Source organism: Anarrhichthys ocellatus, unplaced genomic scaffold (assembly GCF_004355925.1).
Source record: "Anarrhichthys ocellatus isolate YVR2014 unplaced genomic scaffold, GSC_Weel_1.0 scaffold68, whole genome shotgun sequence".
In the NCBI taxonomy this organism is placed as follows: Eukaryota; Metazoa; Chordata; class Actinopteri; order Perciformes; family Anarhichadidae; genus Anarrhichthys; species Anarrhichthys ocellatus.
The window spans coordinates 1,363,490-1,391,288 of record NW_022280098.1 but is presented as its reverse complement, the minus strand read 5'-3'; the positions used below and the strand labels follow the sequence as shown (position 1 = coordinate 1,391,288).

The 27,799-nt window shown below is 43.3% G+C and overlaps 2 protein-coding genes across 2 annotated transcripts; both read left to right on the top strand.

Annotated features, from left to right (window-relative positions):
- The first annotated feature begins 56 nt into the window (after positions 1 to 56).
- Positions 57 to 7,913, top strand: polr1c (RNA polymerase I and III subunit C). The gene is made up of 9 exons (XM_031873061.1): positions 57 to 886; positions 1,261 to 1,332; positions 1,540 to 1,647; positions 1,803 to 1,935; positions 2,656 to 2,787; positions 3,014 to 3,166; positions 4,589 to 4,738; positions 5,115 to 5,231; positions 6,134 to 7,913. The coding sequence occupies exons 1-9, from the start codon at positions 815 to 817 to the stop codon at positions 6,250 to 6,252; spliced, it is 1,056 nt and encodes a 351-aa protein (XP_031728921.1). The 5' UTR covers positions 57 to 814; the 3' UTR covers positions 6,253 to 7,913.
- Positions 7,914 to 9,119: 1,206 nt separating this feature from the next.
- fbxo28 (F-box protein 28) lies at positions 9,120 to 23,369 on the top strand. Its single transcript, XM_031873060.1, has 5 exons — positions 9,120 to 9,357; positions 13,348 to 13,457; positions 14,957 to 15,095; positions 19,537 to 19,732; positions 20,236 to 23,369. Exons 1-5 carry the CDS (start codon positions 9,169 to 9,171, stop codon positions 20,727 to 20,729), a joined length of 1,128 nt encoding a protein of 375 aa, XP_031728920.1. The 5' UTR covers positions 9,120 to 9,168; the 3' UTR covers positions 20,730 to 23,369.
- The last annotated feature ends 4,430 nt before the right edge of the window (positions 23,370 to 27,799 follow it).

Sequence of the window (27,799 nt, the reverse complement as noted above, 5' to 3'; positions counted from 1 at the left end):
CTCGTTCCTCTCTCCTCGCATGGTTTCCTCCATGCATCCCTGGTGGGAGGGACTAGGACGCAAGGAAAGGACCCAAGTGAGGGAAACGGGGATGCAATTAAGAGACTTGGGATGTACCCTAGGGTGTTGAAGAATAAGAGAGGACATGTGGAACCGGCCAAAGTGCTTTATATAATTCTCTTAAAATTAAACAGATTTTAACATGGTGTTTGGATCTACAGCAACTAGCCTATGCATCTCTGAAAAAGTTGCAGAGTTTGAGAAAACAATTGATGAATTTGGAAAAGGAGCCAAGAACAAGAACCACAATAATATAACTTAAAAACAGAAATGAAGAGTTCAGGCTAGTTAAGCACAGATTAACAGAAAGGTAGCAGAAGCAGTGAGAAGAGAGAGCAGAGAGATGTTTTATAGAAGTCTCTACTGACTCAGAAGCTGCAACCTTCGGTCATGCAGATAAATTATAGACGTCATTCCTCGAACCAACACTGTTTTTGGTGAAAGTTTTTGGACCATCATACTGTTGTGAGCTATAGAGACATTTAAACAAGACTTTTTACAATAATACAATAATATCCAGATTAAGATTACAGAACTAAAGAGCACAATATTTAAAATAGGAAAACATTACAATTAACATGTGCCTTTTGTGGAGGAGAAGAAACATCAGATCATATATATTTCACAGAGATCAGAGTTTTATGGATTATCTCACTCCATACCGGTTGGTGGCAGTAATGCACCATGTGACCACTTGTGAAGCATTCAAAGCTGGAGCGGAAATGTGGGCTGAGCTAAGCAGAGTATTGGGAAAATGGCGGCGACCATGAGCAACGTGGAAGAAATTCGGAGTCGGGTAATACTGGGGGAATATAATATAACGAATGTAAGTCCGTTTTTATTAATGGTTTTATGACAACATTATCTGCTAGTTGCGGCGTCCAGGTTCCTCTGAGCTGCTGCACGGACACGCTCAGTCACCCACGAGAGCGGAACACGTAACGTTACTGCCGCGCGCTCTAACGTGTTCCATAGGCAGACGTCAGGTTTATGTCGCTTAACGTCTCTATTTCAACAGTAAATACTCCTTTACATAAACATAGACATTTCCAACATACAATTAGTGCAAAAGAAAATCCCCCCTTTCCCCCAAAAAACGCTAGCAGAGTGTGGGTGTGACGTTTATGAGACCAGTGCATAAATATAATGAATAGTTAACTACTTCTGCTTATTGATTGGATGATTATTTGTTGCTTTTAGGTTCATACATCAGATTACCCTGGCAACTACCCTGGCTATGATGACACCTGGGATATGCAGAAATTTCAAAAGGTACATTTGAGTTATTTTGGACCTGAGGGTGGCTGCTGGTGATTGGTAAAGTGTGGTCAAACTGAATCATCATTTCATGCTTTATGTCCAGAAAGAACTAATGAAGTTACTACTGTCGGTGTATTTTCAGTCAGACGTCGACTGCTTTGATCCAATGAGCACTCCAACCGGTGTGTGATTAAATGCAGATGTCCCCTCCCTTTGCAGAACTTCAGAATTGACATTGTGCATCTGGATGAGAGCAGTATGGAGTTTGACATGGTGGGGATAGATGCAGCCATCGCCAACGCCTTCAGAAGGATCTTACTAGCAGAGGTAGGACAAGTCTTTCTAGGTCTACATAGGACTTTTTCTAGTGACTTGTGTTTCAGTCCTGATGTGAAGAAATTGTACATTTTGTAGCAGTTTCTTAAGATAAAGGAGTCTTGGAAATTTTCATTTCATGCAAGTTGCATTATTGTTGGTTGTAGGTGCCGACCATGGCTATAGAGAAGGTATTCATCTACAACAACACGTCCATCGTTCAGGATGAAGTCCTGGCCCACAGATTGGGCCTGGTCCCCATCAAAGCCGACCCTCGTCTGTTTGAGTACAGGAGTGCTGGTAAAGCTTCACCCACACATGTAACAGGAGAGCCCAGGGCTCCCTTCTACTCTGCTGCAGTGGTTCACCTTCAAGCCATTTGAGGAGGTTTGGGGTTCAGTTCCCCTGTCCTGTTCTGAATCGATTTGTTTTTTAAAAGAAAATCATTTAGTCCTGAAGAAGTGGAGTATTGATAAAAGTAGCTCCTTGTAGTAATACAATCCTAAAGATACACTCTACCTGAAGGCCAGCGTAGTTCTCTACATGCTTGGAAAGGGAGGGGTTTGTTGTTGGTTGCAATCTGCAACTCGCCACTAGATGTCACTAAATCTCACACACTGTTCCTTTAAGAGTAACCAATACGGCTACATCAATACAAAAATCTGAATCTGACTCCAAATTTGAGGGGAATTGTTTCATGATGTGGGACACAGCGTTACTGATTCATAGTATTCCATTACATCATCATTACAGATATTAAGCAACCAGTTAAAATTCAAAGCTATTATCATTAAATAACAACCATGATCAATGAAAAAGGAAATGTATGATGCGTCAAGACAACACTATGAAATCACTTCAACAGAATGGTATCAAATTGCAGTTGAATCAGATTGTATCAAAAGTATAAATCAAACTTCATCAAATGGTTCCATCGGTGCATCGACCACATGTCGAGTCCGTACTGAATGGTCTTGAGGGGGAAGGTAACACCCCCCGGTTATGCTTTGTTTATTCCAGGTGAAGAGTCTGCCGAGGAGGAAGGTTCAGAAATAGACACAATTCAGCTGCAGCTGAAGATTAAATGCAGCAGGAACCCCAGAGCCAGCAAAGACTCCGCTGACCCCCGAGAGCTGTATCTGAACCACATGGGTAGGTTTCAGGTGACACCAAATGAATGAGCAATTGCTGGTGATGTTTGCAGATACAGACTCGCAACCAGTAGCTGACACCAGACCATACACACAAATGAGTGATTGTTGAAAATGTTCAGTTGAGGGAAGGACATTTTCCAAGGCAGTGATGACTAAGTAAGAAAGAGCATCCAACACTAATGGGATTATCTTATCCTCCCCTATCCCGTGCTGTCTCGTCTCAGTTTATTCCAAGGACATCACGTGGGTCCCGATTGGGAACCAGGCAGACGTCTTTGCAGACGCCGTCATCGGACCGGTGCATGACGACATCCTGATAGCTCAGCTACGACCGGGACAGGAGCTGGACGTCATCATGCACTGTGTCAAAGGAATTGGTAAGAGCTTCTGAGTGAGCTCAGTGTACACAATACAGACCTGGGAAAGGAACACAGGCATTTCTGTTTATACTTTTATTAAGTAAGTTTATTTTTCTGACCTATATGTGTTTCCAGATCTAAAAAGAACTTGAGTATGAGGATTCATTCTTGACCTGAGATCTCAGTGTTGGGCCGATGAAATCCTCCTTTTTTTCTGAATGTTTTACGATTGAAGCACATTTTGCCATCAGAAAGTGTCAAATCATGTGGTGGATGAATAAAATCAATTTATCATAAAATATAATGAATATCAATTCATTTGGTGCAACACAACATTGCACTATTTTTTAAATCAAAGAAAGTGATTTAATACAGTTACATTCAATTCTTTGTAGCGTCTTTCTCTGGATGACTAACAGGCCACCCCCTCCCCCGAGGTTCTCCTCAACACGTGTCTTGCGCTCTCATTGGCTGTAGCTCCCTGACAGGTCAAATGTTTAGCTTGCTAGGTGATGCATGGGTGAGCCTCTCTGCTCTGGTCTCCGAGCCAACAGCGGTTTGCATCTGATGTGGGACGGGGAACGGGGCTCTGCAAGTGATCCGTGTGTGCATGAGTGTGACACCAAAGTATAGCAGCATACTTTTTTCCTTCTTTTTTTTGCCTTCGGTGCTCTGAAAAAACACGTATGTGTTATAATGTAAAGAACCTGATTTCCTAAATTGCATCCACATTTTGACAAATTCCCCAACATTGTACTGTGAGAGCTAAATTAAGAGGCTAGGTTGTTTACGAACGTTGTGCTCTTGTTCTAGCAGTGGTGTAATGTAACTAGTACATTTCCATGTACCCATTGGTTTGGGGACTGACGTTTTAAAGGCTGGAGTTTGGCATTTTGGCTGCCACCATCTTGGTTTTCAGAACCACATATTGGTACAACCGAATCCTGAGTGAGATATTTTTAGACAACTAAAATGTTACAATGAACTTTTCATGAAGTGAAAATACACTGTGAAACGGTTAAAGTTGTAAGACGAAAACAAGGACAACTCCCAGACCGGACAACACTCTGGTAGAGACCTGTCAATCACAGTAAGCCCCGCCCTAAAGCATCCCCTGCTTTATGGTCTGTTTGACTCTAAATGGACCATAATGTACTAATTGAACATCATGCTGTATTGAAGAAGACTTGAAACTAGAGATTGAGACCATAAACTCATGTTTACTGAGGTAATAAATCAAGAGAGAAGTAGAGTCATTTTCTCATAGACTTCTATACAATCAGAGTCGCCCCCTGGTGGACATTAGAGAGAATGCAGCTTTAACACATGAAGCTTTGGCTTCACTTTTCAGAACCAGAGGTTGTCGCCTGATCCAGAAACCCTAACATTTTCTAGTCCATATTACCTGCTGCCTGGTACTGAAGTGTGTTTTCTGTTCAGGTAAGGACCATGCTAAGTTCTCTCCAGTGGCCACAGCCAGTTACCGCCTCCTCCCGGACATCACCCTGCTGGAGCCGGTGGAGGGAGAGAAGGCAGAACGCTTAAAACGCTGCTTCTCACGAGGAGTTATAGACATACAAGATGTTGATGGTAAGAGAGAACTAACCTCGCAAATCTGAGGGCATGATGACACAACTTAATACTATAAATCTGTTAGTCTCAGGACAGAACTCTGCAAGCATGCAGCACATTTCCACGTGTTGTCCTTCATCTAGGGTGAAGGCTTTTTAACAGATATAGGTATACACTACGTTAAGGAAGGACGCAGTGAAATGTAGAAAGAAATCGGATAAGCTTCCAGAATAATGCATTTCATCATTTTTATGACATAGGTTTCCACTGTATGTGCCCAAGCAAGAATGGAAAGATGTTAGGATGGCAGAGGACTTCAATTCTTGTTCAGTCTGTTGTGAGTCCCTGAAGTCTTTAAATGCAGCCATCTGACTTCTTGCGTTCCCCTTCTCAGGGAAAAAGGTTGCCAAAGTAGTGAACAGTCGCTTGGATACATGCAGCAGGGAGTTCCTCCGACATGACGACCTGAAGAATGCTGTGAAGCTTGGAAGACTTCGAGACCATTTCATCTGTAAGTTCATAGACCTTGTTCATGCGTTCAGACTCTGCAGCACCAAACAAATCCAAGTGAATGAGAACAACTCAACAAGTCAGAGGTCACCTTAACATCCTACCAACATGAGGAACTCACAAGGTCTACCCACTGAAGAAGAAACTAGTGTAAGATTCAACTATCATAGCAACATGTCCTCAAAACATTATTAGTTGTGTATGTAATGTCATCTGAAGAAAAAGAAGCAGGTCATTCTTATTTCAGGAAAGTTACAACCAATTTGCATATTGTGTAAAACAAAAACAGACGGAGCACATGAGCTAATCTGTGATAGAGTGCTCCTCCCCTGATAGTGTGTGATACTGTCAGTCAGGACCCATGGCAAACATGAACTCAGTAAATAGTTCCATTTGATAAAACTGCGCTGCTCTGGGCTCTTGTAAAACACTTTTTTTCTAAAGTGAAATGAGATGTAGGGTGAATATGAAGCTACCACCAGGAGACTGGAGCTCTGACTGAAGATAATCAACATGTTCTATTTGCTCAATCCGTAAAAAGACTAAAGTGTAGAGATGTTGAGGTTTGACATGGGGGTTATGTGCTTTCTTGGCCGGTGCAATGACATGCTGGAGTTTCTTTAGCCATGTTTCCACAAATCAGTCCAGTCCGTTCCACATTAGAACGGTTATTATCACGTTTCCATTGCCAGGAGTTGTGGATAGTACCCGGGACTTTTTAGTAGCTTACTGATTGGTCAGAGAACCGTCACTTGCTCGACACAGAACATTCTGCACAAACCTGCTGTTTCTAAATAACCATCAATGTACACATCGCAATTGTTCTTTTAAAACATATCTGTTGTGATGGAATAGCAGTTTGTATTACTGTATATCGGTTGATGGAGCTCTTCTCTCATACAGTTACCGTGGAGTCCACTGGCATCCTGCCTCCAGATGTCCTGGTCACAGAGGCCATCAAAGTCCTCATGGTCAAGTGCCAGAGGTTTCTCAATGAACTGGACTCTACTGACCTGGAATGAAGTGATGACTGAGCATGCTCAGAACCACCACAGAGGATATGACGTTGAAACATGCCATCCACGTGTCTATGAGGGCTTGTGTGGTTGATTATGTGCTCTCAGTGGCTCTGTTGAAACGTGGCTGTAGTGATAAAACCCATTCTGAATGTTCAAAAACCAGAACTTGCCATGGTGGTTTGACTTTCTTGTAAGTATGTATATACGGCTGTCTCCAGCATTTTGTAAAGCGCTCTTGATTCTCAAATAAACATGCTGAATCAAACAAACATCACCAGTAATATCTACACGCCCAGATATGCACTTGAGCTTTCTGTATGGATTTCGACCCTTGAAAACGTATTATTAGATATTAGGGGTGATTGTGGCTCAGCGATAGACCAGGTCGTCCTTCGTATCGGCGGTTCGATCCCCGTCTCCGCTAGTGCATGTTGACGTTTCCTTGGGCAAGACACTTAACCCCAAATTGGTCCCGCAGCCTGTTCCTGTTTATGGGTATGAATGTTGGTCCTGATGGGCAGGGGGCACCTGTCATCAGTATATCAATGCGTGTGAATGGTGACATGTAGTGTTAAAGCGCTTTGAGTGGTCGGAAGACTAGAAAATAACTATACAAGTGCAGTCCATTAACCATTATTATTAACGTACTAGTGGACCAACAGTATATATAGTTTTAATATAAAATCAATAAAGACGACTTTATTATGATAAATTCATAGATGTGATATTCTATGTCAGTGTGATCTCTGGTTGCCTTTTTGTTTGCTGCCAACATAACTTCAAACAGCAATGTCCTCCATCCTGTTCCATAGAATGTATTTCTATTATTTCATATCTTATTTACAGCAGCACATGTATATGAACACGCTATGTATGCACAGTATAAAATGGGCTGCTTGATTTATTGTGTTAAGGCCCATTCGGTGTATGAGCTGAGCCAACACTATATTATCAGATATACCGTGTATATATTTGCTGATAAGATGTCTGTTCTAATTAAGAGATATCGTCTCAGTTGCATTGTTTCTCAGCTGACAAATGTATTTTTGAACTGTAAAATGTCCCTCTCAGTGCATTATGGGCCATAATCAGGGTTTAGAAATATTGGGGTCATGAGTCAAGTCCCCCCACCCTTGAAAGGATTTGACCAGACACAGAATGAAGTCTGTATAATGTTGTAAATGTTTATTTTGTGCCATGAAAATGTAAAGCCTTGTAGTTTCAAAGCCTTGTGCAAACGAGATCACCATCACTGCACAGGAATGCTGCTGGGCTTTATTTAAGGTGCGATCTCTACGGTCAATGTGTGCATTCTCAAAATTAGGAGAAGTGCAAAGAGAGTCAGGGTATAAAATGAAACATTTGGATTACTGTTGTTGAAGATACACAACATCACCCATGTTTCAGTGTGGCTGGTTGACGTGTGATTCTGATAGAAAAAAACTACAAAAGAGAGAAATGTTCTGCTGCAGTACTTTATACCAACAATATCTATGTTAAAGAATTTCTCAATCACTCTGACAACACCATACACTTAAAGATAAGATAACATAACATTGAACTCAACAGGATTAAGAAGAGATTGTGCTGGTGAGATTAAGCAGCCCAAAATGTGTTTATGAAGGCTATGATGAGGGAATAAAAGCATAAATGAGACTGACCTATTATCCACAGTGATACACTTTATGGTTGGTAACGGGCATACGTCTTTAGTGAAAACACATTTTGCAACATAAACTGTCAAAGCTTAAGATGTCTTTGTGGCAAAACAAGCTATAGACCTTGTATAGATTGTGTACATTTAGATAAACAGGACACACTATGAGTGACAAGATATTGATCAGAAGCTGTAGTTCTGGTGTGGTCATTTCTTTTGAGGGTGGTGCTCCATCGCCACTTCATATGGCTGGTTTCAGGTCAGTATACACTCTAGAAAACAGTTGAATATTACATTCCATTTCTCCCAATTGAAAAATATACACTGGACCATTAGCCCCATAATAATGCATCATCATTTATTGTTGATTTATATTTTGTATTAATCTAAATCTATAAAGTAGCTAAAGCTGTCGAATAAATGTGGTGTAGTAAAAAGTACACGGTTTGCCTCCAGAGTAGAGGAGTGGAGGCAGTAGGGGGCTTATATTCCTTTCCTGGGGTGTTGGACCCTGTAAATGCTCCACATGGGACAAAGGACAGGACTCAGAAATCCATCACCTAATTCAGCACCATGGATTTATTAATACACACCTCATTTAAATAAATACACATTAATCAGTACCTAGCTGTTTCTGGGAAGCTTCTAAAACATGCCGCGGTGCATTTGGTGGAATCATGGGGATTGTGTGGAAGGGCCATAATCAGTTCCAAGGGCAAGATCCTCAGTCAGATAAAGAATCAATGCGTGATACTGGAAATACTCAAGAACGAGTACCTCAAAATTCAACTCAAGTACAGTTGTAAGCTATCAAAAAGACCATTTTTTGGTTGACAGGTTGTGAGCAATTTCTCAATTTATAATAAAGTGTTACGTACACAGGGCAGTGTGTGGCCATGGCATCAATCATTGTTCAATTTTTGTGGAAAGTGTAGTTTGCTACAATGTTAGAGTTATTTTGCTTGGGTTACCAAACAATTATCAAACTATAAGGTCAAGTGAGCGAGACAATGCAAATATTTCTGTTGCTCTAATCTTAAATTATTATTTTTTTCTTCTTTTGCTAGTTAGAGTCTCAGGTTTGTCAAATAAACTGATGTTTTTATGGAACTAACTCTAATTTATTCAATAGGATTTCCACTGAATCAAGTCCCCTGAAAGGTTTCCCTCTCTTCTTCTGTCAACACTTTTTTAACACCACTTGGCACGCTCACCAGCTTCTCTTTGAATCGTCACTTCCGTCTCCTCCTTAGCGAAGCAAGATGGCGGCCGTCGTAGAGAGAGTTGATGGATGTGTTGGGTCCTTGGACTCAGACGCGGCGTCGCCGAGACAGTCTAGCCCTCCACCGGACCAGCCGCACCAGAACAACCCGCTGTTGGGACTGCCCATTGTGGCCATTGAGACCGTTCTTAATTTCCTGTCTTACGATGAAATCAGCCTGCTGCGCTCGGTAAGAACAAAAACAAGCCGACTAGAAGGTGAACAAAGCTAACGCTAGCCACATCCACTTATCCTTGGATGCTAGTTATGTAAACTCTACGTAGAAATAAGTGTGGATAGTATTTAAAGCCAGTTTTGAATGTGCAGCCATGGCCCGCAGTGGTTAGTGCACTGTTGGCTAATCTGCAGCAAAGCCTAGCTGAGCAGACACGGAGTGCACGGCTCACCACCAACACACCAAGAGAGGAATGGTGAATTGTTAAGAGATTCGAACCGAACTCTTTAGATGCGTTTACTCCTGTTTTGGTATCCCTGCAGTTCAGACATTGCCGGCCACTTTTAGAAGTTCTTTCGTGAGGTTAGCTGGAAATCATTCACTGGTCAGTTTGCACACTAGTCTGCTTTTCACTGCAGCTCTTCTCAGCAGTCCCCTCACCTAATTATGCTAAGGTCACGTGCACAGTTAGAGCTTTGGTCAATGCGTCAGGTCCTCAAGGTCACGCAGGCTTAGTTGCGCAGTTGTGTTCCTTTAATACGTGTTATTGCTGTGCAACATTTCCAGCCTCAGTCTGTGCCTTTCTTGTAATTCTGTGTTGCATGGGCGGATCAAGAGCAAATGGGCCCCTGGGCAAAGACAGGGTACAGGCCCCATGCTCCACATTATTCATGACTGTGTCCATGTTTGTGGCTGGTAATTTGCAGGTTTACTGAAAGTTTTGTTGTTGGTTTAAATCATGGATTGTATACAGGCGAGTGGAGCCAATGCAGATGTGTCTTAAAACCTGTAATCTCTCTACTGACCAGGTCCGAGACCTCTGGTTGCAAAAAAAAGTCTGATTGTATAGAAGTCTATGAGAAAATGACTCTACTTCTCTCTTGATTTATTACCTCAGTAAACATTGTAAACATGAGTTTATGGTCTCAATCTCTAGTTTCAAGTCTTCTTCAATACAGCATGATGTTCATTTAGTAAATGATGGTCCATTTAGAGTCAAACAGACCATAAAGCAGGGGATGCTTTAGGGCGGGGCTACACAGTGATTGACAGGTCTCTACCAGAGCCGTATACAGCGTGTCTATCCTCTACTCCTCCGAATTCCAAATATGGTAAATTCCATTAACTATTTGCAACAAGGCAAAATGGTGACGGCCGTAATTACAAAGATGGCGATGGCGGAATTGCCAAACTCGAGGCATCAAAAACAGCAGTCTACAAACAAATATGTAATAAACCCGCCCCCTTCACATGAGCAGATGGAACATGGGACAAACTATCAAGTACATGTCAAATACATATTTCCAAATGATGGTTTGTCATTTTAAATAGTTGTTATCACTCTGTGTGTTCAAGTGTGAATCTTCTTTGCTTTTGAGTTGTTTTTTTAATGCTCTGCAAAGGGGGTGTGACCTCATGATTGACAGCTGAAGTAGTAGTCGTACAGGACGTCGTGTGTGTGTTTAATATCAGTGTCAGCAGACACGCACATGATGTTTAATGAATAACGAGTAATAGAACATGCGTCAGTTTGATCATACATTTATCTATAGAGATATTATGGTTGTTTCTTTCTGGCCAAACAGCCACTGTGGTGCTAACGTAGCAGCTAGGTGGCTCACACTAACAAGCTGTTGCTGTGCTTGGCTCACGATTGGCTCAGCAGGTGTGTGGGCAGGACCTCAATGCCGTGACTCCACCCCACCCCCAATCACTGCTGCGCAGACACTGGCTCTATATGATGTCAAAATCTCAAGATGGCAGCTCCTGTCTCTGGAATATTTTGGCGGGCCCAGCACTAATATCATGTTGAGTCACGACGGCTGAGACCTGGGACTCTTGCGTAGGGGCAGTCTGACCTTTTTGGATGTAGCCTGTGCCGGTGGGCCTGGGGCTTTGTTTGTTGTTTGTGATTTTTGAGTCACAGTAGTAATCTACCAATGAAAGGAAGATATGTACCTAATCCTCAACATGCCGCCTCTTTTATCCTCTGCAAGAGAAAATATGTCCTCTGGTTCAGGGGCATAAGTAGATGTAAACATTCAGGGCTCAGCCCAAATCTCGGGCGGGGGGCGCATCCTCCCCCTGGGAGATGTTTTTATACTGTATGTTCAAGACATTTGATGATTGAATGCCTAAAGATCTGCACATCATTTGGGAAAAACATGGTAGTTGCCAATGATCCTATAGCACCTACATCCGATTTTGTATTTAATGTTTCTCCAACCTCCTGCCTCCTAAAAATATGAGATATCTATGCCATATTAATCTGGGCTGCTCTAATTGCAACTCAAGGATCCCCAACAATGTCAAGTAAATGTGGCCTTCAATTCTTTCAATGGAAGAAAATGTACTCAATTATATTTGATCCAAACAAACTTGGTGAATGAATGGGTCAAGGAATGCACGCACGTCTTGTTAAATGGCGTTAACCTGTTACCACTCCAGTACAATTAGCCTAAAATGCCTATCCAAGGCATACCCAAAGTAAACTGAAAGCTGTTCTTGAACCATTTGGAGTACATGCACGGTTTTGGTCTCTCTTGAAAGGTAACACTCTGAAGTGTTGTCAGAATCACTGTAAGTGCTACTGGCATTGAGTAATAGAAGTTTGCACACACTGAAGGAGAAGGTTTTTATTTCCGCCTGAATATTTCTTTGCAAACAGATGCCTGCAGATGACTATAGCTGGACTTATTAGCTGGAAACACAATGGGACCACAGCATGAAGCCTTACCTAGTCCAGGTTCAAATCTGATAACAATACCACAGAAAATGAATATTTTACACATGTTTTTCTAAGGGTATGTCTAGGCACTTTCCAAAAAAGGACATTTGGAGATGCTTGGTAACCATGGTCACATACCTAGGCTGTGTAAAAATGTGTATTCATAATTCAATCTAAAGCTTATTTATGTCTAAATACAGTAATCTATAAGTTATTTCACCATTATTCACTTTCCTAAAATCTCCAAAACTCTCAAAAACCGCACTTAACGCACAGAGCAGGGACCTGACTCGCGATTACACAGGTAACATCCGGGTTCTGGCTCTAAATCTAACCCCTGAAGCTGTATATCGTTATTTTTGAAATTTCATTGGCTATACGAAGCGTCAGTCATCAGAACGATTGGTTGCAATTGGCTAGAGCTTTACACGAAATAAGAGGGGCAGGCACTGTCCTTCAACGCGGACTCTCGTTGGCTATTGTAAGCTGTGGACGAGACATGGAAGCGCCTAATGGGTCAAATGAGGTGTCAATCGAAAAGTCAGAGTGCACAGAGAGCATCTCTGTTTCCATCCAAACTACTGGGTAAGAACCACAGACTGTGGAAGTGGACGTAGTCATGGTGATGTCACTCATTGGTTTGTGGACTGATGTTTTGAAGCCTTGAGTTTGGAGATTTCGGCGTCAACATCTTGCACTACGGCCGTCGTCATGTTGGTAAATTGCAACCGATGAACAGAAGTTACCATATGTGGAATATGGAGGAGTGAAGTAGAGAAGCCATATACGTCTCTGGTAGCAGCAGAGACCTGTCAATCACTGTGTAGCCCCGCTCTAAAGCATCCCCTGCTTTATGGTCTGTTTGACTCTAAATGGACCATAAGTTACTAAATGAACATCATACTGTATTGAAGAAGACTTGAAACTAGAGATTGAGACCATAAACCCATGTTTACTGAGGTAATAAATCAAGAGAGAAGTAGTCATTTTATCATAGACTTCTATACAACCAGAGGAGTCGCCCCCTGCTGGTCAGTAGAGAGAATGCAGCTTTACACTTCCCACATCGGCTTCACTCGGCAGAACCGGAGGTAGCCGCCTGGTAAGAACCCTAACTAGGCAGACGTCTTCCTGCTGAAGTGGCCTTGAAAAAGATGCCAAACTCCACCAGCTCCACAGTAGATTGCTGCTGGAAGCGGAAATGCAACTTTGTGCCATAAATGTCATAAAACGGAGTACCTGTTGTTCACCTGTTTTATGTTGTCCGTCTTCTCCAGGTGTGTAAGCGTATGGACGCGATCTGCCAGCGTGTCCTGAATCAGGGCTTCCTGAAGGTGGAGCGTTACCACAGTCTGTGCCAGAGGCAAGTCAAAGCCCAGCTGCCCAGGTCAGTATCACAAGCTCACTGTGTGTTCACTGCTGTTGAGGGAAAGCCACACACTGTAGAATATAGTGGCATAGTGAAATCACACATATTGGTTAAGTCTTTGCACTATTGTTTAGGTAGTTAATGTAGTAGTATTTTATTGTATATATTGTGCATTTTTATATTTAGATTTTCTACTCTGTTATTTTTGCTTTACTTGTATCTCTAAATGCTGCTGTAGTGAAAAAAGTTCCCCTTGTGGGATTAATAAAGTGTATATATATGTCTCTGAAGGGACATTTTGAAAACTGGATCTTCCCAGGGTCATTGTCATTTTATAAAATAAGTAGACAAAATGACCATTATTACATTTCAAAAGTGACTAAATGTGTGTCTCGCATATATTTGTCATTAGTCATGCTGACGACAGTTAAGGTTAAATTCTGTGCTACGACTTGTCTTCACTGGCCCTGTAGTGAAAGCAGCTCGTCAGCAGCAGCTCCAGTCCTCTCCACTCTGGATGTGTTCTGTACATAGACTATCAGAGCTTACAGCAGAAGAAAATGGACTTGAAGCCTGAAAGAATGCTTTGGGTTGCAGATATTAGGAATGTAGAGGAACAGCTGATGAAGCCAGTGGTACACAGCTGTGCTGCTTAAAACTGAATACTGGACCTGTTCCTTCATTCTTTTACTTTTTGGGGTCCAATACTCAAAAAACGGTTGAGAACCACTGGTTTAGGACATATTTATCCGAGTGATCTCAGCTCCAACCTGGGAGTTACTTGAGTCAAAGCTCTACAGAAACCTTAATGAATATTTTAATCCAGCATGAATAAATTACACAAAAATGGGATTTTCAGTTGTCCCGTTTTCAACCTAGACCTTGTTTTCATGTTTTTGTGTGGAAGTGACTGATGGTGACAACAGTTTTTGAAATTGGTCCAGTATTGAAGGACAACGCTGTGGACTGCAGCCGCTAAACGTGCTGTGATGTAATCATATCGGGGCAACTCCTCACCGTCGATGTACTATGTCCACTAAATGAGCGTTGTGTGTCTGCCACTGACAGACTCACATTGTTATTCCAAGTGTCTGACAACATTATGGAAATAATCTACAGAGAAATAAAACACTTTTCTTACCTCTCTGTTTGGTATATATTTATAATTGTGACACAAGTTTTTATAGTCAGACATGTATTGGCAATACATACAAGGCATCTCACGTTTTGGTCACATAGATTGTAAATACAACCATGGGAACTCATTTAATTGTGACATGCTGTGTGATTCATTAAAGAGAGAAATACAATTCTTAAACTTGTTTTTCCCACCTAATTAAACCAGATTGGAAGTATGGTTTGTGACTTTCTTTTTATTGATCTAGAAAGAAGATTCAGTTTCTCAAACTAAAGCTATCAGTGAAGTCATTGATGGGGAGAGACATTTAAAAAAAAGTTCTCTGTTGAAAACTAGGGCCCAGGTCTTGACCAATGTGTTCGTCATGAATTGTCTGCAGGCGAGAGTCTGAGAGGAGAAACCATTCACTGGCCCGTCACGCTGACATCCTGGCTGCCGTGGAGACGCGCCTCTCTCTGCTCAACATGACCTTCATGAAATACGTTGACTCCAACCTCTGTTGCTTCATCCCTGGAAAGGTTAGCTCAGCTTCCTCTGTGCAGCGGCAGCAACGGTAGTCTTACGGACAGAGAGCGAGTGGCAACGCTTCTTTAAAAAGCTTCTTTACAGTACAGCTCGCATTAATCACATGCTGTCATGATGCCGGGATGTGATGTCCTGGTTCCACTCATAGATTACACTCAGTGGATGTTTGATATATCATTGACATTTCCTCAACAGCAAAAATAATGTTTTAGTTCAAACTCAACATCAACATTTCCTTCATGTTCACCATGCTTCTTTCATAACTGGCGAGTAAATTTGCTCTAGAGTTGTTAAAAACAGAAATTTTAATCATAGAATACAGGACAGGAGGTTGGTAAAGGTGATTAAAACCGCACACAACATCATTGGTACCCATCTACTGAGCATCTTGGCATCTCAGGATATTGGTGACAAGAGGTGCCTGCCAAGAGCTCAAAGGGATATTAAATGACAAAACCCAACCAGCCACTAGTGGTGTAACGGACCACTGTCGATCCGTGGACCATATGGATCCTCCTCACGATTCAGCACACATGTGAAATGTGGATTAATTAAAGATTAAATTAAATTAGTGTGAAATAAAGTTTTACTGACTATCGTTATCCGCCAATATTTAGTCAAATATGTGATCAGCATTTATGCTTTTCTAGTCAAAGGTCCAGTGTGTAGCATTTAGATGGCTCTATCCGTAGAAATAGAATATATTAGTGTTTTCTTTAGTGTATAGTTACTGCCATGACATTTTATGCTAAACTTTTAGATCCTGGCTGTTATATTCCATATGTTTTAAACTAGGCGTACGATATCAGCCATCACATACTAGACCTTTTTAAGTTTAACATTCCCCAGGGCGGACAGCCTGCCAGCCTGCCGAGGCTACTACCTGTTTGTTTTTAGCTTTTACTTTGGAGCTAGCTAACGCTACGGGGAACACAGATACCGGGTGTCTACTATCAGTAAATGGAAAACTGGACCCTCTGTGAATCAGCTCTCACCTTTGCTTAAACCTAAACAACGCTGTGGGCTCCGGGTTGGACCCCCTGCGTCCCCCACATCTACTATTGCTCAACTCGCCTCCTCATCTAACTGTGTCAGCTGCGCCTGCCTGGCCGATAAAATCACAGAGCTGGAAGGAAGAATATCCACACTCTACAAGATCCAGCATGCCGAGAAGCTCATGGACACCATCATCTTCAGTCCAGCACAAGCCGACACAACCAGCAACCGTGTACATGATTCCAGTGCTGCTGCCGCCACCCCTCCTCCGGTCACAATCCCTGAAGATTCCTGCCTATGACTCGGAGCTAAGCCTAAAGCCCTGGTCAGCTCCACTCCATCCCATCATGAGCCCTGGTCCATGCTTGCTGGAGAGGGAGAGATCCCTCTCCTATCCCTCATCACGTCAACGTCAAGCTGGAGAATAAATACGACATCTTTGCCTTTTCACGACTTCCCTTCTCTGGCTAGAGACTCCCAGCCTCCTCCACCATCCCACCTGCCGCCTCGCGAGACCCACAGCTCCGGGTCACCCGAGATCCCTACGCCAGTCATTCCCGAGCCCTCCTCTCGCACCAGGACTCTGCGCTCTATACCGCTCTTTACAGCAGCACCGTGGCATGCTCCTGTCCCCCGTTTTGTCCTTCCCAGTACATTCCGCCGCCACTGGTTAAATCTTCGCCTCCTCCATCTTATCTCCTCGTCCCCTCTTCTCCCCAACCACACTGATGGTTGGGGATTCCATAATCAGGAATATCCGTTTCTTCAACGCAGCCACACACTGTTTCCCCGGATCGACAGCTCAAGACATCCTGTTAAAACTGCCATGCCTGCTGCACGCACTCCCGACCATCATTCGGAGAATCATCATTTATGTGGCAATCAGCGATACAGCCTTCCAACAGTCTGAGATGACCAACATTGATTTTAAAATCTTTTACACTCTTTCAATAGTCGTGGACTTTCTGCTTTTATCAGTGGTCCAACTCCAACACTCGGCCGTGGATCACAGTGGTTCAGCAGAGTCCTCAGCCTCCACACTTGGCTCCAGTCCGCCTGCAGGACCCACACCATAGGCTTCATTGACAATTTCAATCTGTTTTTGGACTGCTCTTCCTCTTTTAAGAACGATGGTATTCATCTCAATAAGCTGGGTAGTCACCTGCTCGCGGCTAATTTGCAGCACGTTGTACATGCTTGTCCACGCGACTGACTATTTAATCTCCACCCCCTTCCATGCTGCCATCTCAGACCAGTTTCCCGTGACTCCTCCCCCTACTGGCCCCACCTGTCATTAACCCCTTCAGCCGCAGCTCTCCCCATTCAGACTATTGTGACAGAGGCTGCTCCGTCCACCGCATTCACAAAGCCATAAACAAAAACAACCTCTCTTACATCCTTCACCGTTATGTTCATATCGGCTTCCAGCGCAAGTTCATCATCTACAACCCTGCTTATGTCAACCCCATCCCGTCTTTGTGGACTCAACACCAGCGCACACCCACTCCCTTATTACATCATCATAACGAACAGCACGTGAATCTAGCCAACCCCCTACCCAAATCCTCACAACCAATCACAAAACACTCCATGAAACTTGCTCTGTTGAACACCCGGTCACTAAGCAACAAAAGCCCAATCATCATTGAATTCATTACTGACAACAACCTTGATATCCTCTGTCTCACTGAAACTTGGCAAAAGCACCTGGACTACTACGCACTCAACCAAACCACCCCTACTGGATATCATTACCTGGACAAACCACGCCCTGATGGCCGCAGTGGAGGAATTCCCGCTCTTTACCGCCAACACATCAAAACCAGCCTGACTACCATCCAAACTCAATCCTCATTTGAACACCTCATATTCAAACTCTGTAGTCCTAAAACCCTGGTCATTTAAATGATCTACCGCCCTTCCAAACCCAACCCTGCCTTCCTCTCCGACCTAATTGAATTCCTTACCCAGCTCTGCTCCATCTCCCCTTCCATCCTGTTGCTCGGCGATTTCAACATCCATATCGACTCCACAGACTGTAAAACAGCCACAGAATTTCTGGACATGCTTAGATGTTTCAACCTTACTCAACACATCAATTTCCCCAATCATAAGCGCGGTCACATCCTGGACCTGGTTCCACTGGAATCACAATCGGCCACCTCTCCCGCTCTGACCTCACCATCTTCGACCACCTAGCCATCATCATGGAGATCGACGTCCCCATCCCAGAACCTAAAGCCACACACATCACTCTCCGTAATATCAAGTCCATTTGCCCCTCATCCCTGTCAGCCTGTCCCTCCTGCCCTCAAACTAGCCTTAGTCACACCCATCCTCAAAAAGCTTGGCCTTGACCCTGACATCCACAACTACAGACCCATCTCCAATCTCCCTTTTCTATCTAAAATACTGAAACGCACTGTTGCCCACCAACTCAAAACCCACCTTGACTAGAACCAACTGTATGAACCATTTCAATCTGGATTCAGATCTCATCACAGCACAGAAACTGCCCTAATCAAAGTCACCAACGACCTCCTCCTCTCCTCTGATGACCACTCCCTCAACATCCTAATACCATTCGACCTGCCTTTGACACGTCAACCACTCCATCCTCATTTCTCTCTCGTCTCTAATCTTCTCTCCACACTACTGGCACAGCCCTCTCCTGGTTCAAATCATACCTCTCTGACCATGAACAGCTCATTAGTATCAATAAATTCAAGTCTGACACAGTCTCTCAAGGTGTCCCCCAAGGTTCAGTACTTGATCCCCTCCTCTTCATCCTCTGATGTTTCCAAGGGTGAGCAAGTAGACACCACCATGGTTTCCATTTCCACTGCTATGCTGACGACACCCAGCTCTACATCTCCACCAAATCCATCACCTCCACCATCCACTTCACCAACTGCTTCAAAGACATAAAGACTTGGATACAAGCCAACTTTCTCAAACTCTATAGTGACAAATCTGAAATCCTCATCATTGGCCCCAAATCACTAAACAAATCCCACCACAACTTCTCCTTCTGCATTGATGGAACCACTGTTCCTGCTTCCACACATATCCGTAACCTTGGTTTTATTTTTGATCAAACCCTCTTTCGAAAGCCATGTCAATCGCATCACAAAAACCGCCTTCTTTCATCTCAAAAACATCGCCCGTCTACGTCTACTTCACGCTTAGCACACAGGAAGGTTTCAGTTGTTTGCAATCTGCAACCTCGCCACTAGATGTTGCCAAATCCTACATACTGGACCTTTTTATAGAAGACAAATAAGACTCCAGCATTCTCAGACCTGGCCAGCAGAGAGCCCACAGAGACAGTCAGGGGTGTAAAAAAAGCCATCCGTGTTTTCAGTCATATCTGTTGTGTGTTGTGTTTTCTGTTTTCCTTTCTTATTTGCTATGTAACGTGCCATTATGTTTTGTCAGGTGATAGATGAGATTTACCGCGTGCTGCGCTACGTGAACTCCACTCGAGCCCCCCAGCGAGCTCACGAGGTCCTGCAGGAGTTGAGAGATATCTCCTCCATGGCCATGGAGTACTTTGATGAGAAGATTGTCCCCATCCTAAAGAAGAAGCTGCCGGGGGCCGACCTGTCCGGCCGCCTCATTGGCTCTACGCCAGGTAACAGACATGTGTTTCTCCTGACTTGGGATTTCAAAAGAAAAATCCCCGTAATGCAGCTCTCAATACTGCTGCTCTCAATATGACATCAACAAAATGAGATGAAAAATGTCAGCTCTTGTGGTTTTGATCATGACCATAGACTACAGTCTCTGAAATCTGACTTCCACAGAGAGGAACATATAACTGAATAGAATGATTCCTGACTGTGAAACCAGCTACATCATCACTGGAAAAGATCTGTAGAGAAGAGTGGCACCCTGATCAAATATCAGCATTGTATATGGATTGGTTTTTAGAAGCAGTTTCACATTCTTGATATGGTCTGGGTCCCGTGTTTGCTAAGAGCAAACATCAGTGCTTACTTAGAATATTCGCCAAAATAAAAGCTCTTGTCCGGAGGCATTCTTACTTTTGCCTAGCAGGATCTCAGCTTTTTGAGTTGTTTTTTTGTGTAGCTGTAAACTCCTGAAGACCTCTGAACCTCTGTCCTGTTCCCTCAGTGGCAGGTCCATCTACCTCCCTAACCACAATGTCCCTGCTGGCCAAGAACACGCCGTCGCGGTCTGAGATGACCAAGGTGCAGCAGCAGGTGAAGGTGAACGGGGCGTCAATGACAGTGCTGCGGAGGGAGATGCAGGAAATCCGGGTCAAGCAGCTGGAGCAGCAGAAGCAGCTGCAGGACCAGGAGCAGAAGCTGCTGGAACAGACCCAGGTGATCGGTGAGCAGAACGCCCGCCTCGCTGAGCTAGAGCACAAGCTCCGCGAGCTGATGGACAGTAGTGCCGCTGCTATGGGAGGATCCAGGCCTGGCGCAGCCGCCCCCTCCACGTCCAGCAGCGCTGCTGTGTCTTCCACTGTGGCAAGTGGAAGTGGCAGTGTGGTCACAGCCTCTCTATCCAGAGAGCCGGAGGGTGAGGGGGGGTCATCGCTCAAACGCACCAGAAAGAGTTCAGATCTTCCACGACAGTCCAAACGGCTGCGCAGCAAGAAATAAGACTCAGTGTGTCATTTAGTTAAAGCTTTCTTTTTGGTTTCGAGGTCCGACTGATCACATCTTCTCCCCCAAGTCCTGCCCAGCCCACCAACACTCATCACCTGTACTGTCTGTGAGATGAGTCAGGAGTACTCCTCCCCCAACCCTCACTAAATCACAATATAGTCAGGTGGCCACCCTGTTCGAGACTATTTATTGAAGGTTATATTAAAATGACTGTATTGTTTTTTTTAATGTAGACGCTTCTCTGCTTCCACAATCATTGGTTTGTCTCAACAGAAATTCAGATGGTTGGTAGATTTGGTTAACAGAAGTCAAGTTGTACGTGTTATTAATGTAGATCCTGTCTCTAGAAAAATTAATCTGCCAAGATATTTTATTTCAGAAATGTACACGATTTAAAAGAATATCACAGTAGAACTCCAGAGGCATGAAAGTGCTCAGGTCACCTAGATCATGAACCGAACTGAAGTTGCATGTTGTGGTAATCAGTGATCTCCTTTCCATTTCCACATGGGTAGGAAGTCTAAATCCATTCACATTCATTTAATTCACACTCGCTTCTTCTTACTCTGGCTAAGTGCAATAAAAGTCATCTGAAAAGTAAGACATAAGTCATATTCTTTGCCAGTAGCACAGATTGTGATTCACAAAGGAGGGATGGGGTCTTAAAGAGGGGAGAGAAGTGTTCAGGTGGCACCAGCTCTGTGGTGTTGATGTGTTGTGCTACTGTATGTGCTGTGAAACTAAACTGCTCTCTAATGCTCTTTTCGGATCATACCAGTGTTCTTACATATTTCAGCCTATTTAACACAAATAATGCACAGCTCGGTTCAGCTGAACGGTTGATTAAGTACAATGAGTGTTTCAGTACTTGAATGAGTTGTTTCTCATTTCTAGATCGCCATTTATTTCCATTCTTTTCACTGCAGAAGCATGTGCTCCATGACATGCCTTAGTTTTCAAACTGATAAACGGAAAACAAGGTTCTGTTCCTGGAAACGTTACAATGTCTCCTCTCTGCCGATCAGGGGTGATCAACATTAGACTCACGGTCCTCTTACTAGCTTTCTCCAGAGCTTGCAGCCACTTCCCTCAGTCCCAACTACCCTAAATACTAGTTTATAGTTCAGATTGCTTTGTTGTAAATTGTAAATAGTTTGACAAAATTATTTTTCCCCAAAGTCCCTTGCAAGCTTCTTTTTGACACTTTCAAACATAACCCACTCTCTTTCTACAGTATGTGTTGGACATGAGCTTGAGATGCTGTTGAAAGCTCTGGAAAGGGAAACTAGTATGTGGACCTTTTCATGTTTTTCCCATCAAACCTCTATTTCTCAAGATCTACTTCCGGGCTTTTATTCTGACTTCAGGCGCATCTCACAGCCTTCAGTGGAGTTTATTTCCAAGGTTTGTAGAGTGATTACCAGCAGACGGTTCAGTCTGAAGTAACTCCACATCTTCTCTATATCATGTGACCGTATCGGTCGCGCAGCTCGGGATCGCATCGGTCACGTCGTGTCCGGTCTACCGTTGAATGACAATTGTTTATCACAAATGAAAATCCACAACATGACTCATTTCAGATGTTTACAGTACGTACACTAAATCCGCATAGTATGCAGTGGGAATGCACTGCATACTTTAAATGTAAGGTCATACCTGATTTGAATAGTACGTCATGTGACCTGCTGGACTCGGACACTCGGTGACTGTTGCCCAGGCTAATTATTTGTAGTAAATAGGTGGAAAACACTTGTATGGTCCTTGTATTCACTGTATGTACTGGCATTTAAAGGCTCTGTTCCTCTCACTTCCTCTTTAGTGCCATTCAGATTGTTTCTGGTTTATGTTTGGACATGTCTGTCTCCGAGGCGTCTGTCTCCGAGGCGTCTGTCTCTGAGGCGTCTGCCTCCGACCCCAGAACAAGGGACCTACATGGGGTTGAGCCCAACTGCATGGATAGAAGTCACCAGAGGGAAGTGAAAAAAATCTATTTTTGACCCTTGAGAAGTTGCCTTTTTGTCTTTAAATGCTGTTACGACTTTAAAGTTGAAGTGTAAAATCAGCGCGTTGCCATGAGAGTAAGGAAGCCACTAGAACGTGTGACTGGTGTGCAGTGACCGTAGAGGGGTTGGGCATGTTCCACATGTGAGCAACTGGATGGGTCAGGGTGAGTTCCCCCAGCGGTCGCTACTCTTCCTCTCCTGTACACACCCGGCTCTTGCCTGCAGGCTATAGCTTAGCTCTGAGCCCATATTGTGGCTGTACTTTAGTTTTCTTACTTTGAAGCTCTTCAGTTGTTCGGATGACTTACTCATGGCATGAACTTTTGTTAAAGAAACTTTGGAGATTGCAGTTCACGTCTTGGAGAACACTGGCGCATATTCTGATCACACTGGGCCAAACAAATAAACAAGATGATGTAAACTAGTGGCTTCATTTGAGACTGTATCTCAGTTTAGAGAACTACTGTAATCTTCCTGTACTTTCAAGTATAGATTGTGAATTATTCTGTATGTATACCAAGAAAACTATCTTTTGAGTTGGCCAGCTTGGGGCTAACTGTCTGGTTTTGTGGCACTCATTGCTGTTCAAAATGTACAAATGAAACCTATTAAAAACTCAACGTATCACATATCTCTGTTTACGCACATAAGCTCTGCTTTTACAGGTGACTCCTCTGGTTCATTTCTATCCGTGGGTTTAGCTTTAGGAGATATGCAGGTTTTAAGTCGGTGGGCTTGTGAGATGCACTTTAACACAGGACTACAGCGCACAGCCATGCTAACAGACTGAGGTTGGAGATGCTTTGTGCTAATGTCATGCAGGTATAATTACCATGGTCCCCATCTTAGTCTGCCAACATTGGCAGTAAACGGTGGGACAGAAGACATTCTATTCGTTTTGCTGGTATTTGGCCATAAACCACAACTTTTGACCTGATGGTGGCACTGTATGAAAAGTCCATGTTACATTTCATCCTGTCCCAATACATTCAATAGTTAAAATAGACCAGAGTGGTGGACTGACATATACTAGCAGTGTATGGGGCCCAAATCCAGAGGGTGAGATATCCTGACCTTTCCCTAATAAGGCTGAAGCCCCAAGACACGCGATCATACATTTCCCGTAGCGCAATCCTTCAGGATCTTTTTAATGTGTCATGTGAGAGTAACTATCCTTCCATGGTCTGTATCCACTCATTGTTTAAATCAGGGGTCTCCAGCCTTTTTTCCTCTGACAGCTAATTAGAATAAATGAGCGTGTCCGAGAGCTGCTCATTGCACCAAGTTGTATACAATGTCCTTTCATAACGTTTCATCATATCGCCTCTCGCAATCGGCCTTTTCGTGTTTCGTTTTGGATGTGCGCCACCAAACGAAGCCTCTGCTGCGGAGTCAACAGGGAAGCTGCTGAAGCTCAGCTGCACGTGTTTAGACTATGGGAGGAAGCTAGAGACAGCCCACGCTGACACAGGGATAACATGCTAACTCCCCACAGAAGGGCCCACGCTGACACGGGGACAACATGCTAACTCCACACAGAAGGGCCCACGCTGACATGGGGACAACATGCTAACTCCACACAGAAGGGCCCACGCTGACACGGGGACAACGCGCTAACTCCACACAGAAGGGCCCACGCGGACAACGCGCTAACGCCACACAGAAGGGCCCACGCCGACACGGGGACAACGCGCTAACTCCACACAGAAGGGCCCACGCCGACACGGGGACAACGCGCTAACTCCACACAGAAGGGCCGAGCCGGCTGGCGAGTTCCAACCCAGAATCCTCTGAGGCCAAAGTACTGACCACCATTTTCCAACTTTCACAACAATATCCAAGTTGTATTTATGACTGGAAAACATTGCTCAAGAAAAGGAAACTCATTCCACTGACATAGTGCTATACTGTTAGTGTACAGTATGTTTAACCCTCACTCTGCAATCACACAGACGTCTTCAGTTTTCTGGTGACGTCAACACGCACACGGTTCAGTTTCCCATCTCTACCATCCATCACATATGACCTGAGTTTGACCTTCACTGGTCTTTACTGCCAGGTAAACACCTATTCCATCAACTCAGTTTGTAACGCAGGCTTTCTTTAAAACGGTTAAGTCTCAGACCTAATTTATTGAAATCTACAGGATTATTTTGTCAGACGTGCCAAAGCTCCATCAGAGCCACGGAAGACATTATACAACTGTTTTCACAGGCAAGGCAAGTTTATTTGTATAGCACATTTCAACAACAAGGTAATTCAAAGTGCTTCACATAAAACCATTAAAAGCATCAAAACATAAGGCAAAAGAAAATGAGATTTAAAAACAATTAAGAACATTCATTGAAACAATAAAAACAGTCATTAAAACATTAAAAAACAGTGTAAGAAATAAAATACAGTAGTAAAATGGAGAAATGCAGAAATTGATTAATATAATAGAATCTGGTTCAATTAAAGGCAGCAGCAAACAGAAAAGTCTTCAATCTTGATTTAAAGGAGCTGAGGGTCTCAGCAGACCTGCAGCTTTCTGGACTTTGTTCCAGATATGTGGAGCAGAAAAACTGAATGGAGAAGAGATTTGGTGATAATTCTCAGAGAATGTATCATTCACATTAAACAGTCATTTTACATGTCAATATAAAGATAATGATTAGTGCACGGGCAGGTGGTTCACTGCCTTCTGGGTTCTGGGTTGGAACCCTTCTGGCATGTTGTCCCTGTCTCAGCGTCGACTTGTCTTCCTGCCACAGTCCAAACACATGCAGGTGAGCTTCAGTAGATCCCCTTAGGAGTAACTAGTTGTCTAGGGCAGGGGTTCTTAACCTTTTTGACCTCGGGCCCCAACTTTTCAAGTACAAAGTGTCCCGGGGCCCATTCATATATTAACACTATTAGTTTAACTAATTGATCTCACTCTTGGTTTGATTTGTATTCAATAACTATATTGTTACCTGTTCAACTCCACCCCTATTTTGGAGCAAAACCGCCTAAAATGACGTACCCAAATTAAAATGGCTGTAGCTTCTGAACCACTCTGACTATATGCATCAAAAGTGTCAGAAAACCTGTAGGTCATACAGAAACAGAGCAGTGGGCCTTTGGAGTCAGTACAAATTGAAGATTTTTGTCCGCATAAAATAAAAAAGTATCTTTCAGTATAAATAACTGCCTGTGGCTGTATCTGTACAGGTAAATGACAGTATAGGGCTGTAACTACACTATCGGTGAACAACTGCCTCAAATTTGAAGAAGATTGGACAAAGTATGACCATTCTACAGTGTTTCTTCCATGAAGAGATCCAGGCGGAGCTCTAAAAGGACATTTGGAGACCCAAATGGACACATGGTAACCAAATGATATTCTGACACACTAAAGGTGTTTCTCCCTTTATATGTTGATATTATAGTATTTTCCTTTTATTTTTAGCCTTTGCAAATCCTATGTATATATGGTCGAAGACGTGGTGTGTGAAAAGCAGACTTGCTGTGCGTAATGGCTGAGTCCGAACGCACGAACGCACGATCGAGTATGCGGGTAGCTCAATTACACAAGGTTATACGTTGGTTGACGGCTTATAGAAGAGGACGATAAGGGTTGCACTATAAGTACTAGCGTTTTCTGAAGCCACTACCTCCATGGTAACATCCGCTAGCACATTGTCGGGTCTGTAATGTGTCTTTTTCCGTCGAAATGCTGCAAGATCCGACTTGCAGGGGTTATGGCGACTTTGGACAGTGTGTGTTTGGGCTCCTTTTGTGAAAAATCCATAAGAAATGAAAGAAAATCGATGATTTCTTTGCAAAGATGAGGATTTTGGGCATGCTGGGATACCAAACACGGCCATGTTTTGTGACGTAGTTTGCGCAACAAGCTGTAGGAATGGCAGGGGAGGGGATCGAGGACGCCGACGTCCTCGCGGAGTTGAACAGGCAAAACCCTTGTCAAATAAATGAAATGATACAATGTGATGATCACAAAGACATTTATTTATCATGTGTATGTAAACCTGCATACACAACAAGAAGCCCAACAGGCTTTCCCACGAGCGTTGGATGTTTCGTCGCTAGGTGTCGCTTTATTTTTGAAGGCTTCAGTGCTTCGTTTGATAGCATTAGCCCACATTCCACACACTGAGCCCTCGGCTCTGCCTCGTTGCCTCCGTTCACAAAGCCGTACTTAAGAAAGTCAGGATTGTACTTGCGCACACATTTAGACTTTTGGGGGGGTATGGCACCACTGTGGTCTTCATTTTTTCTTTTTAAAAACGTATCCATAACTTTCGCTACAGGCTCGTGGCTAGCTGAGTGTCTTCTTCTGCTTATTGGAGCTTGTTAAACAACTGACTGACGCATTACCGCCACCAGGTGTTGGGAAGCTATATTGTAACTGAGCGTCTCATGGATAACTGTAATATCTCTGGTGTCTTCAATTGATAACTTATGCGGCCCTCGCAGCCCACAGGTGCAAAACTGAAAGTTTTTTTGCGGCCCTCTAGGTGGCGCTCGCGGACCAATCGTGGGCCGCGGCCCCATGGTTAAGAATCACTGGTCTAGGGTGTACGTTGGATGCATGTAGACGTCTGAGACCTCGTCTCAATTGTCATGACATCATTTTCTCGTTCCCACATCTTGCTGTGGAGCAAAACGCAGCAAGTTTTTATGTTGCAGCTGCAGCAGCCCTGCACATAAGCTGTTACATATATTTTACATATTTGACTATTTTACAGTTACATATATTCATACAAACGAATGTAAAATGTATTAATTTCGTCTAAATGTCCCTGATATCACGGTCAGTGCTTTCAGACGGTATCCATAAAACATTTTATCTGTAATTATGTTTCCCAACAAAAGATAATTGGCAATACAAATTTAAAGTATTTAAAGTATCTAAAAGTAATTTCCATGAGACAGGATTGTAAAAAAACAAACATGTATATGACATAAAACAATGAAGTAACACATTTACAGTGTATCATATTACATTTCACTAGAGTGAAAACAGCGTCATAACATTCGTTTAGTTTAGCTTTTCAATTTATATTCATTCATATTCTA

Coding starts and splice junctions, on each gene's coding strand:
- polr1c (XM_031873061.1), top strand. CDS start 815: ATGGCGGCGACCATGAGCAACGTGGAAGAAATTCGGAGTCGGGTAATA. Junction 1,648..1,802: donor GAAGGATCTTACTAGCAGAG/GTAGGACAAGTC, acceptor TGTTGGTTGTAG/GTGCCGACCATGGCTATAGA. Junction 2,788..3,013: donor GCTGTATCTGAACCACATGG/GTAGGTTTCAGG, acceptor GTCTCGTCTCAG/TTTATTCCAAGGACATCACG.
- fbxo28 (XM_031873060.1), top strand. CDS start 9,169: ATGGCGGCCGTCGTAGAGAGAGTTGATGGATGTGTTGGGTCCTTGGAC. Junction 13,458..14,956: donor GTCAAAGCCCAGCTGCCCAG/GTCAGTATCACA, acceptor AATTGTCTGCAG/GCGAGAGTCTGAGAGGAGAA. Junction 19,733..20,235: donor CCTCATTGGCTCTACGCCAG/GTAACAGACATG, acceptor CTGTTCCCTCAG/TGGCAGGTCCATCTACCTCC.